Source organism: Sminthopsis crassicaudata, chromosome 1 (genome assembly GCF_048593235.1).
Source record: "Sminthopsis crassicaudata isolate SCR6 chromosome 1, ASM4859323v1, whole genome shotgun sequence".
NCBI lineage: Eukaryota > Metazoa > Chordata > Mammalia > Dasyuromorphia > Dasyuridae > Sminthopsis > Sminthopsis crassicaudata.
In genome coordinates, this window is record NC_133617.1 from 669,377,343 (window position 1) to 669,389,367 (window position 12,025).

Sequence of the window (12,025 nt, forward strand, 5' to 3'; positions counted from 1 at the left end):
TAGGAACTTACATTCCTCTGGCACCTGGCTGAGTGTCTCATCCTTAGCAGACACTTCATAAATGTTTGTTGAACTGGATTTTAATTTGGTTAGAACCCACGGGAGGGTAGAACTGAGCTGGGGGCAGGAGATAGGACAGAGATTAGGTTAGAATTCTAAAAGTCATAACCATGATATATATGCACGTTTTACAAGTGTTATTTCATCTCGCCTCTCAACCCCTCCCCCAAAACACCCCCCCTCAAAAAAAAAACTCCAGACACTGGTTACTATTATTATACCAAATTTATAGGTTTTTTTTTTTTTTTTTTTTTTTTTTTTTTTTTTAATTAAGACGACTACATATATTTTAGACCAATTGCTTTAAGGCAAGAAGGCAGTATAAACCTTCTAGGAAAATCCACATTTATAGTTGAAGAAGTTGAGGTGCGAAGAAATTGTGCCAAGTCACCCAGTTACCAAGCGTCTGAGGCAGGAGATGGACCCCTCCCCCACGCCTTTTCAATAATGCAAAATCCAGTCATCTGACTATTCCGCAATATTGTCCACGAAGGATCTTAAATGATCATAATTTAGTGTAAAAAGAAAGGCCCTCGGGGTCATCTGGTGCGACCCTACGGTTCTGTAGATTGCTTGAAGTCGCGCAGTTAGCAATCAGCGGGACTTCCCGGGGATTAGCAGGCTCGAGGCCAGAGATTACATGGCTATAGGGGCAGACTTAAAGGTCAGTGAATCTAAAGACCCAGAGGAATAAGGCTGGGTTGGAGTTAGGGCTTTAAGGGCCTGGGGGGGAGGGGAGTGCCCAAACAACCTGGAGTCGCGAGGAGAGTTAGGAGAGTGTGGAGAGGGAGGGGTGGGGGTTGGGAGAAGCTTCCTCTAGGAGGGGGAGGAGTCAGCTGTAGTTCTTGCCCCGCCCCCAAGTCGCACTGGAGGAACTGGCCAGAGCCGCTCACCAGGGGGCGCCATAAGATTGGGGCCGGAATGCAGACACTCTAGCCCAGGCCTGGCGGCCAGTTCCGGTGTCCGTAGTGCCGGCAACCTGTGGCCGGAAGCCAGGAGCCGGGACAGCGCTGCTAAGGCTACTTGCTAGGCGGGCACTGGGACTGACCGCCCGCCCACCCAGCTGTGGGGAGCCGCGACCTGGCGCTGGCATGCCTCCAGGCCCCGAGGCCGCCACTTGGTCCTTCTCCTCCCGAGATGTCACGGACTGCTGAGTCCTGACCTCCGGTTCCCCCCGGCCCAGGCAGCTCTCCCCTCAGCCAGTCAGGTTCTTTCTCTCCTGGAGCGACCCGGACTCCTCACGCCTCGGACAGCCCCTCCCCCGTTAGCCCGTCTCTTGCGGGCCACAGAGACCCCGTGCAGACTCCCTGCAGCCCCTTGCCGACTTTCCCTCTTTAACCCTCCCCCTGCACCTGAAATCCCGCTCCTTCCCTAATCCCCAACTCCTTCCCCTCCTTAATCGGTTTTCCCCAAGTCTCAGCCCCTCCCCTCTCGCAAGGCATGAGCGCGGAGGAGCTGGATGCTTGCTCGGGGGACCCAGACCCGAGCCGGCCCCCCGGCCCCCCGGCGGTGGCTGCAGGCGCAGAGCAGGATGGGAAGGCAGAGAGCCTCGAGGCCCCGAGGAGGACTCCTTCACCCTCGGGGAGCCCGGGCCGGGAGGAGCCCGGGAAGCCCCTGGGCCCCCGTCCCGCTGGAGGCCCGGGAGCTGAGGGTCGGGACTCTCCTGGCTCCCCTGAACATCCCCTCCCCGTGAGAACCAAAAAACTGGTCCTTCACATGGACATAAACAACACCATCTTCGTGTCTGACAGCGCCACGGGGGAGGGGCCCAAAGCCGCCCTCAGCTCCTACTTGAGCTCCGTGTGTTGGGGGCATTTCAACCAGGAGGGTAAGAAGCATCCCGGGCTCCGCACCGGTGCCAGGGGCCCAGTGGTCTTAGGCGGCCTCCAGTTACCCCCGAGGGTGAGGGAGGGGGCCGAGGAAGGAGAGGCGCGGGTGGTCTGGAAGGAAATGCTGAGATGTGACCTAGGCTCAAACCGTAGAACTTCGCCGAGCTTCAGGTTCTGTTTCTGTAAAGGGGATTTTTAACACAGGGTTTTGTAATGCTCATGTGCCCTTTTTATCCTTTCTTCTTCCTTGATGGTGCAAGTCTAAAGTGTCCTAACCCCCTCCCCACCCCCGGTTTCTCTGGAGACACTCTCCCTCTTCCCTGGAGCTGGGTGGAGCCCGTGGAAGATTCTGGGTAGAAGTGGTCAGTGGGTCACTCCCTGTGGTCTTGAGCACGTTGCTGTGCTGTGACTCAAGCAGTTGTTCTGGAAACTGGAGGGTTCATAGCGTTATGGATTAATTGGTTGCAGGGATCTGGGAAAGAAAGTCATCTTACTCCACCACAAAGGAGTCAAGTAGGCGAGGGGCCGAGCCCAAAGTCCCGCCGGGAGGGACAGTAGTAACTATCTAGTTACTAGGGAACTCGAACTAGGCAGTCTTACTGACTGGCCTTTTCTCCACTTCCTGTGCCACTTCCTCAGATTCCTCAGTTAAGAGCTCTAGGGACTTTGGGCAGATCCCTACTTTAGTGAACCTCAGTTTGTCACCTCTGTCTGGAAGGCTGATAACAACCACTACTTAGGTCACTGGGCTGTTGTGCAGAAATCATTTTGTATAAAGGCAATTGCTGATGCAGTGGTTAGAGCCCTGGGCCTGAAGTCAGGAAGACCAGAGTTCAAATCAGCCTCAGACACTATTTGACTCTGAGCAAATCATTTTGCTTCTGTCTGCCTCGGTTTCCTCTCTACAAATGGAGATAATTATAGTATCCACCTTTTGGGGTTGTTAGGATCAAATGAGATAATATTTCTAAAGTGCTTCACAAACCCTAAAGAACCATAGAAATACAAACTATCATTCCAAAGTGACATAGAAATGGCTGTTATTATTCCCCTCTCAAAATAAATGGCCCTGGAAAAATCACTTAAACTCCTAATATTCTGTGCAACCCTTTTAAATTTTGAAGATGATTGATAAAGGGAGTTTCCTTGCCTGAAATTCTCTACATGGATGAAATCACAAATTTATGTAGGAAAAAAAATCTGTCTTCATCTCAGTTTTATTTTCTGGGAAATGAAGGACTTGCAGTAGATAGATAAATCTAGGAACGCACTTCTGATTACTGACTGATCACTGGGTTTGGAGGGCTAGCCACCATTGAGCTCCATGTCTGAGGGGGGTTAGAGAAATCCCCTCCATGATTTTTGGCCACATTCCATGTCTCATCTACTACATACCCCAACTCTGGATTCCTTTCTCTTTCAGGTAAGTGGCAGTGGCTGAGTGAGCTCCCTTCATTGCTGCCCCCTACCCCTGATGCCAGCAGCTTCTCCTCAATTTTTGGCCGGCACACCAAGTTTATATCGAGTACGCTGGGCCACCCCTTCCAGTCACTCTTCTCCTCCTACTTGCAGCTGTTGGAGTGGCCTGGCCAGCCGAACTCAGTTTTCTCTGTCCTAGGGGAGGATGGCCGTCATTACCACCGGGTGTTGCCAGCCTTTTTCAAATTACTGGCTGGTCTTTCTCAGCAGGGCCGCCGCTTTGCCATCATTTTCCGCACCTTTGGCAAAGACTTGACCTCACTACTTCAGACCACACACAGTGCCCTTCAAGGCCAGCACCCGCAGTTCTCAGCCTTGAAAGAGGTGATGGTGAGCAATTCTCTTAAGGGAAACCAGAGTAGGAGCTCCTCTGGAGAGATTCAGCAGTCTAGTGACTGAAGAGCAGCCATTCTGTCTTAGAACTGGGGGGAAGGGAAGCAGGGGAGATGGGTAACACTTGGGATGTGGGTGGGCCTCAACCCCTCCCTGTCCCTGCAGCTCCCTGTGGACCTGCGACCTGGAAAGATCCGCTGCAGTTCAAATAAGGTGATGGTCAGTCGAGGGAAAGAATCTGTGTCCAGTTGGCCAGATGCAAGAGTTGTGTATGACTACTTCAGTGCCATGGAAGGCCTGGGGGGCTTTCAGGACCACTTTGCTTGGTAATAACAATAACAACCCAAAAGAGTTATTTAGCACTATCCATTTATAAAGTACTTTGCTCACAAAGCCTTAGAAGATAGGCAGTGCAAGTATTATTTTCAGCGTTTTACAGATGAAAATAAAGACTCAAAGAGAAGTAATTTGTTCAGTGTAACAGAACCAGTAAGTGGTAGAGCCCAATTTCAAACCTCTGTTCTGGGCCTTCCAGATTTCTTTCTGTCCCCCTCTCTTCCCCTCTCCTCCCCCCCGCCCCCCGTTTCCCCATCCCCCTGAAAGCTACCCAGGACCAAAGAAGGTAACTAGTAATCCAGTTTCTCCATAGAGCCCATTTTGGGCATCCATCCCCTCCAAAATACCTTGTCAGTATTATCCCCTCCATGAATGAAGCCTTCCCTGAACTCTTGGTGCATTGTAATTACTTAATATTTATTGTCTTGGCTTTGTGATTTGATGTCAGCAACTCTCATGCTAGATAGTCCAAACAGTAAAAGCTTATTTTGTGTCCTGTGGCTGATGGTCCTACCTTTGGATTGGATTTGGGTGAACCCAAGTAGAACTTTCATACTAGCTCACCTATCACTGGCATAAAGCCAGTTGGGATAGTGCTAATCTGAAGCTCCACCTAAGGACATTATGAGTTCCATGATTATCTCCCCTACAATATCCTCCATTTTCCCTTTCTCTCTAGGTGGTCCAGGAACAATTTCTCCAGTCAAGGTGGCAAGCCACTGTGGGTTGATCCCCATGATCCTGAAGTCCAACACATCTGTTTTGATGATAACATTCGACTACAGGATAGGGAGAGCATCATCCACCCTCAGGTACAAATAGAATGGAATATTGGGAGGGAGAGGAGATAGCCTTTATCTCACAGAGACATAGGGGCTTGGAGGCAGGAAAACTTGAATTCAAACCCACACTTCAGCCTCACACTTAGCTATGTGATCCTGGGTCAAGTTGAGTCAATAAGTCAACCAAAATTCACTTTTTAAGAAATGTTATTTCATTTTCAATTCTGAATTTTCCCTTTACTCCCACTCTCCCACACATTGAGGAGGCAAGAAAAACAAAACTCATTACAAATATATGTAACCAAAGCTTTTTTTTACTAAAGTCCTTACTGTAGGTCAGACACTACTAAGTGCTAGGGGCATAAAGAAAGGCAAAAAATATCCCTGCTTTTAAGTGGCTCATACTTTAATGGAGGAAGCAACATGGGAACAACTGTGTGTAGAAATCAGATGTATTAGACATAATATTAAAGGAAAGTCACTAAAATTAAGGAGAATCAAGAAAAGCTTTTTGCAGAAGATGGGTCATGAGGCTGAAATAAGGAGAGTTGTAAGGATGGAGCCCAGTCATTTAAAATGCTAAAATTTATACACTTGAGATGGAGAATTATTTGTGAGGAACAGTAAGGAGATCACTTGTTTTTGTGTTTTAAATAGTATTTTATTTTTTTCTATTTACATATAAAATCAATTTTTAACATTTAAAAATTTTTTTCAGTTCCAATTTTTTTCTCTCCCTTGCCTTCCCCTTCCCTGGGACAATAAAGTCATTTGATGTATGTCTTATGTTTAATCATGTAAAACATTAAAAAGATTAGTCACTGGGTTCAGAGTATGTAGAAAGAAGTAAAGATATAATAAGACTGAAGAGGTAGGAGAGGTCCAGGTTAGAAAGCTTTAAAAGCCAAGCAGTGGATTTTATATTTGATCCTGAAGGTAGTAAGTCACTAGTAGATCTCTCTCAGCTTGTTTCTTCATCCATAAAATGAGGGAATTAGGCTTTTTTGCTTTCCTTCCAGCTTGAATTCAGTGATCCTATGAATGGAATCAACCTGAGTTCTTAACCCATCATAAAATTTGGGCCTGCCAAAAGTTAGTTATGCTAGGATTAGGTTGATTTCCAAGCCTCTGTCAGCATTGGCCTCTTTGGAAGGAACTGAAGATTGGAGTCTTCCCTGGTGGCTAAAGAATGGATGTGATTTTGTGCAGCATATTGCTGGGCAGAGACCCTCTTCCGAGTCTCATACAGAGATACCACTATATTCTATCCCCACGAGGTCTGTTTATGTGTGTATCCTATTATATTCTCGGCTACAGGTGTTTATGGGACAGGGAGGACAAGAATACTGTACAGTCCCTACCTCTGAACTCTACGGCATCTGCCTAGTGCAAAACGATCTCCTTCAGGCCATTGCCAATCCTGACTACTTCTTGATGACTGTGAGCCAGTGTGAGGATCGGTATGACCAATACTTGTCAAAGGTCCAGGCAGACAATGGCTATTGAGAAATCAATTCAGGTGACTAATGGACTTCCAGACCACTACAACAAATAGTGCTCCTGAACATCATGGCAAGTTGTCTGTTCCATTTTAATCAGAATGGGGAGGGGGCACAAGGTAAGAAGAGTCTTTGTATCTGGCTTTTATCATTTCTGCAGTCTCTTTTGGCTTGGGCCAAGATGAGAGTTGTAAATGGAGAATTGATCTCCCCTTTCACTTCCAGGACCTTTGCACATGGACATTTGTCTTGGGTAGGGGGATTTAGCTCTACTTTGGCTTCTGTTACACAAAATGATGCTTATGTGATTGGAATCTACACATTAAAATCCAGCTTCAATGCTGGGTCAAACACTGCTTCTCTCTTTTTCTCACTGGCTAGATGGAGTAGACCTATAGTTGGTACAGTTGGGTTCTGAGGGGAGGACTTGGGATGAGGTTAACTGTGGCTCAACCATTGCCAGCAGTAAAATGAAAGTGGGTCATCCCGATTTCCACAGTAGGTCTAAGGTAAATATGGAATAGAATAGAAAACATTTATTAAGTCTTTACCATATGGCAAGCAGTATTGGGAAAGCAGTGATGATCCTGAGGATTAGAATAGTTAGGGTCTGTGTTATCTTATCAGAGGTTAGAATAGAGAAGTCAGTATCCAGTCAGAATTAGACATGGAAGTAGAACTCTGATGTACCAACTTGTCAGGAGCCAAAAACGTGAATATGTTTGGTGGTGTTATGGGAAAAACAGAGCCCTTGGCTCCTGACAGAACTCCTAGTATACTGTTTTTCCCATAACACCATCAAACATATTCTTGTTTTTTTAATGTATACATATATTAATTTTACTAAAAGACATTACATGACATGAATGAATCATGGGCAAACTGGGTGTGAAGTCAGTCCTGAAAGGAAGTAGGAAATTGGTTAGGTGGAATTCATCAATGTGGAATGCAACCATCCTCTCCTTGAAGAGGGGAAGTGGATATGGGCTTTGAAAATTAGATCAGATATCCCACAGGGATGAATGAGAGAAGAGCTAGACAAACTATTGCCTTTTCTAAAATGTCCCCAAGTCTGTATCTCCAGGACTGTGCTCTCATTAACATTTCCAATCTATATTTTCATATTTAAGACATTTTTAATTGTAGGTTATAATGGGAGATTTCTTAAAGCTATCTCTTACTCAGGATCTTCTCCTTGTCCATCAACTCCATTTGACCCTTTCCTTCTGATATCAGTGGTTTCCAAGGCTAGAATTCTGTAGTATGTTTTTGTTCTACCACCCACTCTCTGGGCCCAACCCTCCCCTCTAATTCCCTATAGCCAGTGCTTACCACATTGTAATTTCTACCTTGGTCCAGTGTTTTCCACATTTTGTTATCATCATCATCACTACCCTAACCACCACAACTAAGACATTACTTAAACCTTCCAGCAACCTTAGGTTGGTATCTTTTACTTAACCTTTTCCTGCTCACCCTCTGGATGGTACTGATTGCTTCTCTTATTCACATTAATGATTTGCTTGTCTCTAAGCTGACTAATAAAGCATAAATGTAACATAGTGCCTTCTCTTTTTCTAGCATTTTTTTGTTTTGTTTTGCTGAGACAATTGAGGTTAATGACTTGCCCAGGGTCACACAGGAAGTATTGTGTCTGAGTCTGGATTTGAACTCAGGTCCTCCTGACTTCAGGGCTGGTGCTCTATCCACTGTACCATCTAACTGCCCCTTTCTCTAGCATTTTTAAATTTTTGGCACTTTTATATATGTTATCGTATTGGTACTCATAATAACCCCCTGAGGTAGATGATCCTTTTTTTATAGGAATGGAAACCAAGGCACAGAGAAATGTACATTTTAAAAATAACATCTAAATATTCCTCAGGTAAATGATTTCTGATGCTTCTCTGTGGCATGGATGTTGGGTTTTCAAAGGCTATGCTCAATCAGGAAGGTCCTCTGAAGCCAGAAAGGCCTTTCGTGTTGGCCAGCTGATGGACTTTGTTTTTCTTAAAAGAGCCATTTCTCCTTAAATGGAAAGATGCTTATCACTAGAAAGTTGGTCAGGGAATAACTTTTTTTTTTTGGGGGGGGAGCTATTTCTGAGAACCATCTGTTTAGAAGGTGTAAAAGAATTAGATCCCCTGAATAGAGGGAGTGCTGACCTCAATGATTTTATGCATTTTTGAAGGTTTTTAAAAAATAAATTAAATTTAGACATGTTAAATAAGGAATAAAATTCCATTTAAATCTTTGCTTTGTGTTCCTCACCAATTTCTCTTCTGTTTCTATTTCATATTCTCCCAACATTGAAAGGGAGGTAGGGAGAAGTTTGGAGGGATTAGTGTGGAATCAAGAGAGGTTTTACAAAGGACCTGACTCTAGCCCTGAACTTAATAATAGCTAGCATTTATGTAGCACTTATTATGTATCAAGCACTCCATTGAGCACTTTACCAATATCTTTGTTTGATTCTCCCAATAATCCAGGGAGATAGGTGTGATTATTATCCCCATTTGACAGGTAAAGAAACTGAATCACAGAATCACACATTCAAAGGCATACAAATAATCAGTGTCTGAGGCCAAATTTGAATTGGGTCTTCCTGATTCTATTCTATTCACCTGTCTCTTTTGAAACAGCTGAGGTAAGAAGTGATGCTGAGGAGTTAGCTAAGGTAAGAGAAAAGGGATTGAATATGAGATGTTTTGAAAGTAGAATTGATAGCAGAATGGATCTTGTAAGCCTGAGTAACTGGAATAATGGTAGTAACCTTACTATTTATAGGGAAGTTTGGAGAAGAGATGGGGCTGGGAGAAAATATGAATTCCATTTTGGTCATATTGACTTTGAAATACCAATGTGGTATCTTGATGGTCAGTTTGTACAAACTGGAGCTTGAGAAAAATGATGGCTAAAAAAATCAATATTTGGGAGTTAACTGCAGAGTTGATACTTGGACCTATGAGAGCTGATAAGATCATTTGTTCTAATTTTTTCTTAATTTTGCATTAATTACTATATTAATTACTATATATTACTGGTTTTCCATTGTTTAATGCTTAAAGCGTATTCTGGCATAAAGTAAGTGCTTAATAAATACTAAATGACTGACGACTGACACAGTAATTAATAACTTGTTTTGCTCTAGCTTGCCTTTTTTTTTTTTTTTTTTTTTTTTTTTTTTTTTTTTTTTTTTTTACAATTTATCATATAAATCATTTGTAGCTTTTCTTTTCTTTTTCTTTTTTTTTTTTTTTTGGGCTGAGGCAATTGAGGTTAAGTGACTTGCCCAGGGGTCATATAGCTAGGAAGTATTAAGTGTCTGAGATCACATTTGAACTCAGGTCCTCCTGACTTCAGGGCTGTTTTGTAGCTTTTCTTGTTATAAACAAAAAGAAGGTTCAGAGAAGTCAGATGAGTTGCCTAAACTCTAATTATTGGCAATGGAGAGATTGTATCCCATGTTTCCTGCTTTTGACTCTGGTACTTAATCACAATTTTTCTGAACTTGATTTCTCATCAGTAAAGTGAGCAGGATAGATTAGATCAGGGATTCTTAACTATGTGTCATATATCCCTTTAGCACTGTCTGCTGAACCCTGAACAGTGTCTTTAAATGAATAAAGTAAAATGCAAAGATTGACAGGGGAAGCCAATTATATAAAAATAAAGATATAATTTCCTGAACTTTATTTATGTGGACTGTTGGTTAAGAAGTTCATGAGATCATCTCTAAGGGCTTTTTTAGCTTTAAATCTTTTCATCTTGTGAATCTTAGCCAGGATTCTTAGTCTTGTGGCAAAGATACTTCCTTGGCTCTGAGAGGGAAGCAGGCAATGGGACTAATCTCCCTGGTCCTTAATATGTTTTGCAAATCACCTACTTAGATCCCTACTTTTGTTCTCCCCACATCTCCATGCAAACATCTTTTCCCTTATCCAAATTTACCTGTTCTTTAAAGGCCCTTCACTTCCTCTAGGAAGCCTTTCAGGATTCTACCAGCCTTTCCTAGTTTGCTCTGTTGTATCTGTAGTTTGTAACCCCCAATTTCACAGTCTGCCTTGTTGTATTCCCTGAACCATTCTTGCCATGAGTTTTGTTCTTTCCACTTGATTGTAAGTCCCTCCTTCTTCACCCACCATTTTCCTCCCTGTTGCTCTTTTCTTTTTTCCTTTACTATATTCACCTAGTCAACCTGAGCACATCCATATTAATTTTGTGAATTGCCCCTGGATCTAGTGTTAGTGCACATTAAACTTCATTGTTCCATTTATAAGTCATATGACTTTAGTTTCTCCATGTATAAAATAAGGGGATTGGATCAGATGATTTCTGAAGTGTCTTGTATCTTTAAAAGTCTATGATTTTGGTTACCCCAATACATTCTCTCCTTTTTGAATCCTTAGTTCCCTTGCCCAGGAGCCTGGCCAAGGACTTTTGAGTAAAAACATCAGTACAGGGTACAAGGCTCTGTGCTCTGCCGACCTGAGGGAGAATCACAGACTCCTGAGGACATCAGAGCTCAGTTCTCTACTCCAAGCAGCCCACTTGCCTGTTCTTTCAAATCTCTCATCTGCCCTTTGCATTGAGTTCTGTCCTAGCAGAACAAGTCTAGGGCAAGTTCTTCCATATTATGGTTCTGTTATTTTCAGTCATGCCTGACTCTTCCTGACTCTATTGGTGTTTGCTTGGCAAAGATAAGGGAGTGACTTGCCATTTCCTTCTTACAGGTGGGGAAACTGAGGCAAATAGGGGTAAGTGATTTGCTCAGGGTCACATAGCTAGTAAGTGTCTGAGGGCTGATTTGAACTTAGGAAGATGTGTCTTCCCAACTCCAGGCCCAATACACTATCCACTGTGCCACCTGTGATAGACCTTTGATGTGACGTCTCTTGTCTGTGCTTTCAAAAAAAAAAAAAAAAAAAAAAAATCACTTATTCTGAACCTTAAGTGCACAAAAAGCATTTTCAAAGGCAAAAAGGTTCTGTATGAAACTTTAAATCTCCCTTTCATATTACTTGCTTTTAAAAATAAAAGCATATAATAAATTGTACATAAAGCTTTCAAAACAGTACTTAGGAACTTCCTTTTTTTGTGTGCATTTAAAAAAATGTTTCAGTGCCTCTTATTTTGGGCATCACTATAGGTAACCACCATCACTTCCAATTAAAAACTGAAAGAAAAAAAAATCCTTGGAACAACTGAGTACATCAAAAAATAATCCAAACAGTGGACATGTCAAAAAAATATGTATGCCTCCATACTATGTATCCATCACCTCTCTGTCAGAAGGTGTATTAACATTGCTTTATAGGATCTCTGAAGACATAGTTGGTCATTTCATTGATCAGGGTTTCTAAGTCTTTTAAGGTTGTTTCTTTGTTGAGTAGGCTCAGAAAATCCTGGAAAGACCTACATGAACTGATGCTGAGGAAAGTGAGAACAACCAGTAGAAAATTATGAACACAAAGTTTTACAAGGAAGAATGTTGAAAATTAAATTTATTTACATGTATTGGAAAAATAAAATAACATTTAAAAAAGTTGATTCTTGCTTATTTGGGTTTTTTTACAGTGTTTTTGTATAAAGTCTTCTGCTCACATCACTGCATTCCTTCAAGTTATTCAAGATTCTTTGAAATGGTCTTTTGGGTAATTTTTTATATTGTTAATAATATTCCACTAATTTACATACTGAATTTATT

At 42.8% G+C, this 12,025-nt stretch overlaps 1 protein-coding gene across 3 annotated transcripts; it reads left to right on the forward strand.

Moving 5' to 3' along the window:
- Positions 1 to 1,008: 1,008 nt before the first annotated feature.
- On the forward strand, positions 1,009 to 11,868 carry LOC141551530 (uncharacterized). 3 transcript variants are annotated; one of them, XM_074283268.1, is made up of 5 exons: positions 1,009 to 1,888; positions 3,313 to 3,698; positions 3,867 to 4,027; positions 4,717 to 4,849; positions 11,712 to 11,868. In XM_074283268.1, the coding sequence occupies exons 1-5, from the start codon at positions 1,501 to 1,503 to the stop codon at positions 11,739 to 11,741; spliced, it is 1,098 nt and encodes a 365-aa protein (XP_074139369.1). In that variant the 5' UTR covers positions 1,009 to 1,500; the 3' UTR covers positions 11,742 to 11,868. The 3 variants fall into 3 exon arrangements, with proteins under 3 accessions (XP_074139369.1, XP_074139368.1, XP_074139367.1); XM_074283267.1 differs by lacking the exon at positions 11,712 to 11,868 and adding an exon at positions 6,137 to 6,672 and having other exon boundaries at positions 1,012 to 1,888; positions 3,313 to 3,692; XM_074283266.1 differs by lacking the exon at positions 11,712 to 11,868 and adding an exon at positions 6,137 to 6,672 and having other exon boundaries at positions 1,013 to 1,888.
- The last annotated feature ends 157 nt before the right edge of the window (positions 11,869 to 12,025 follow it).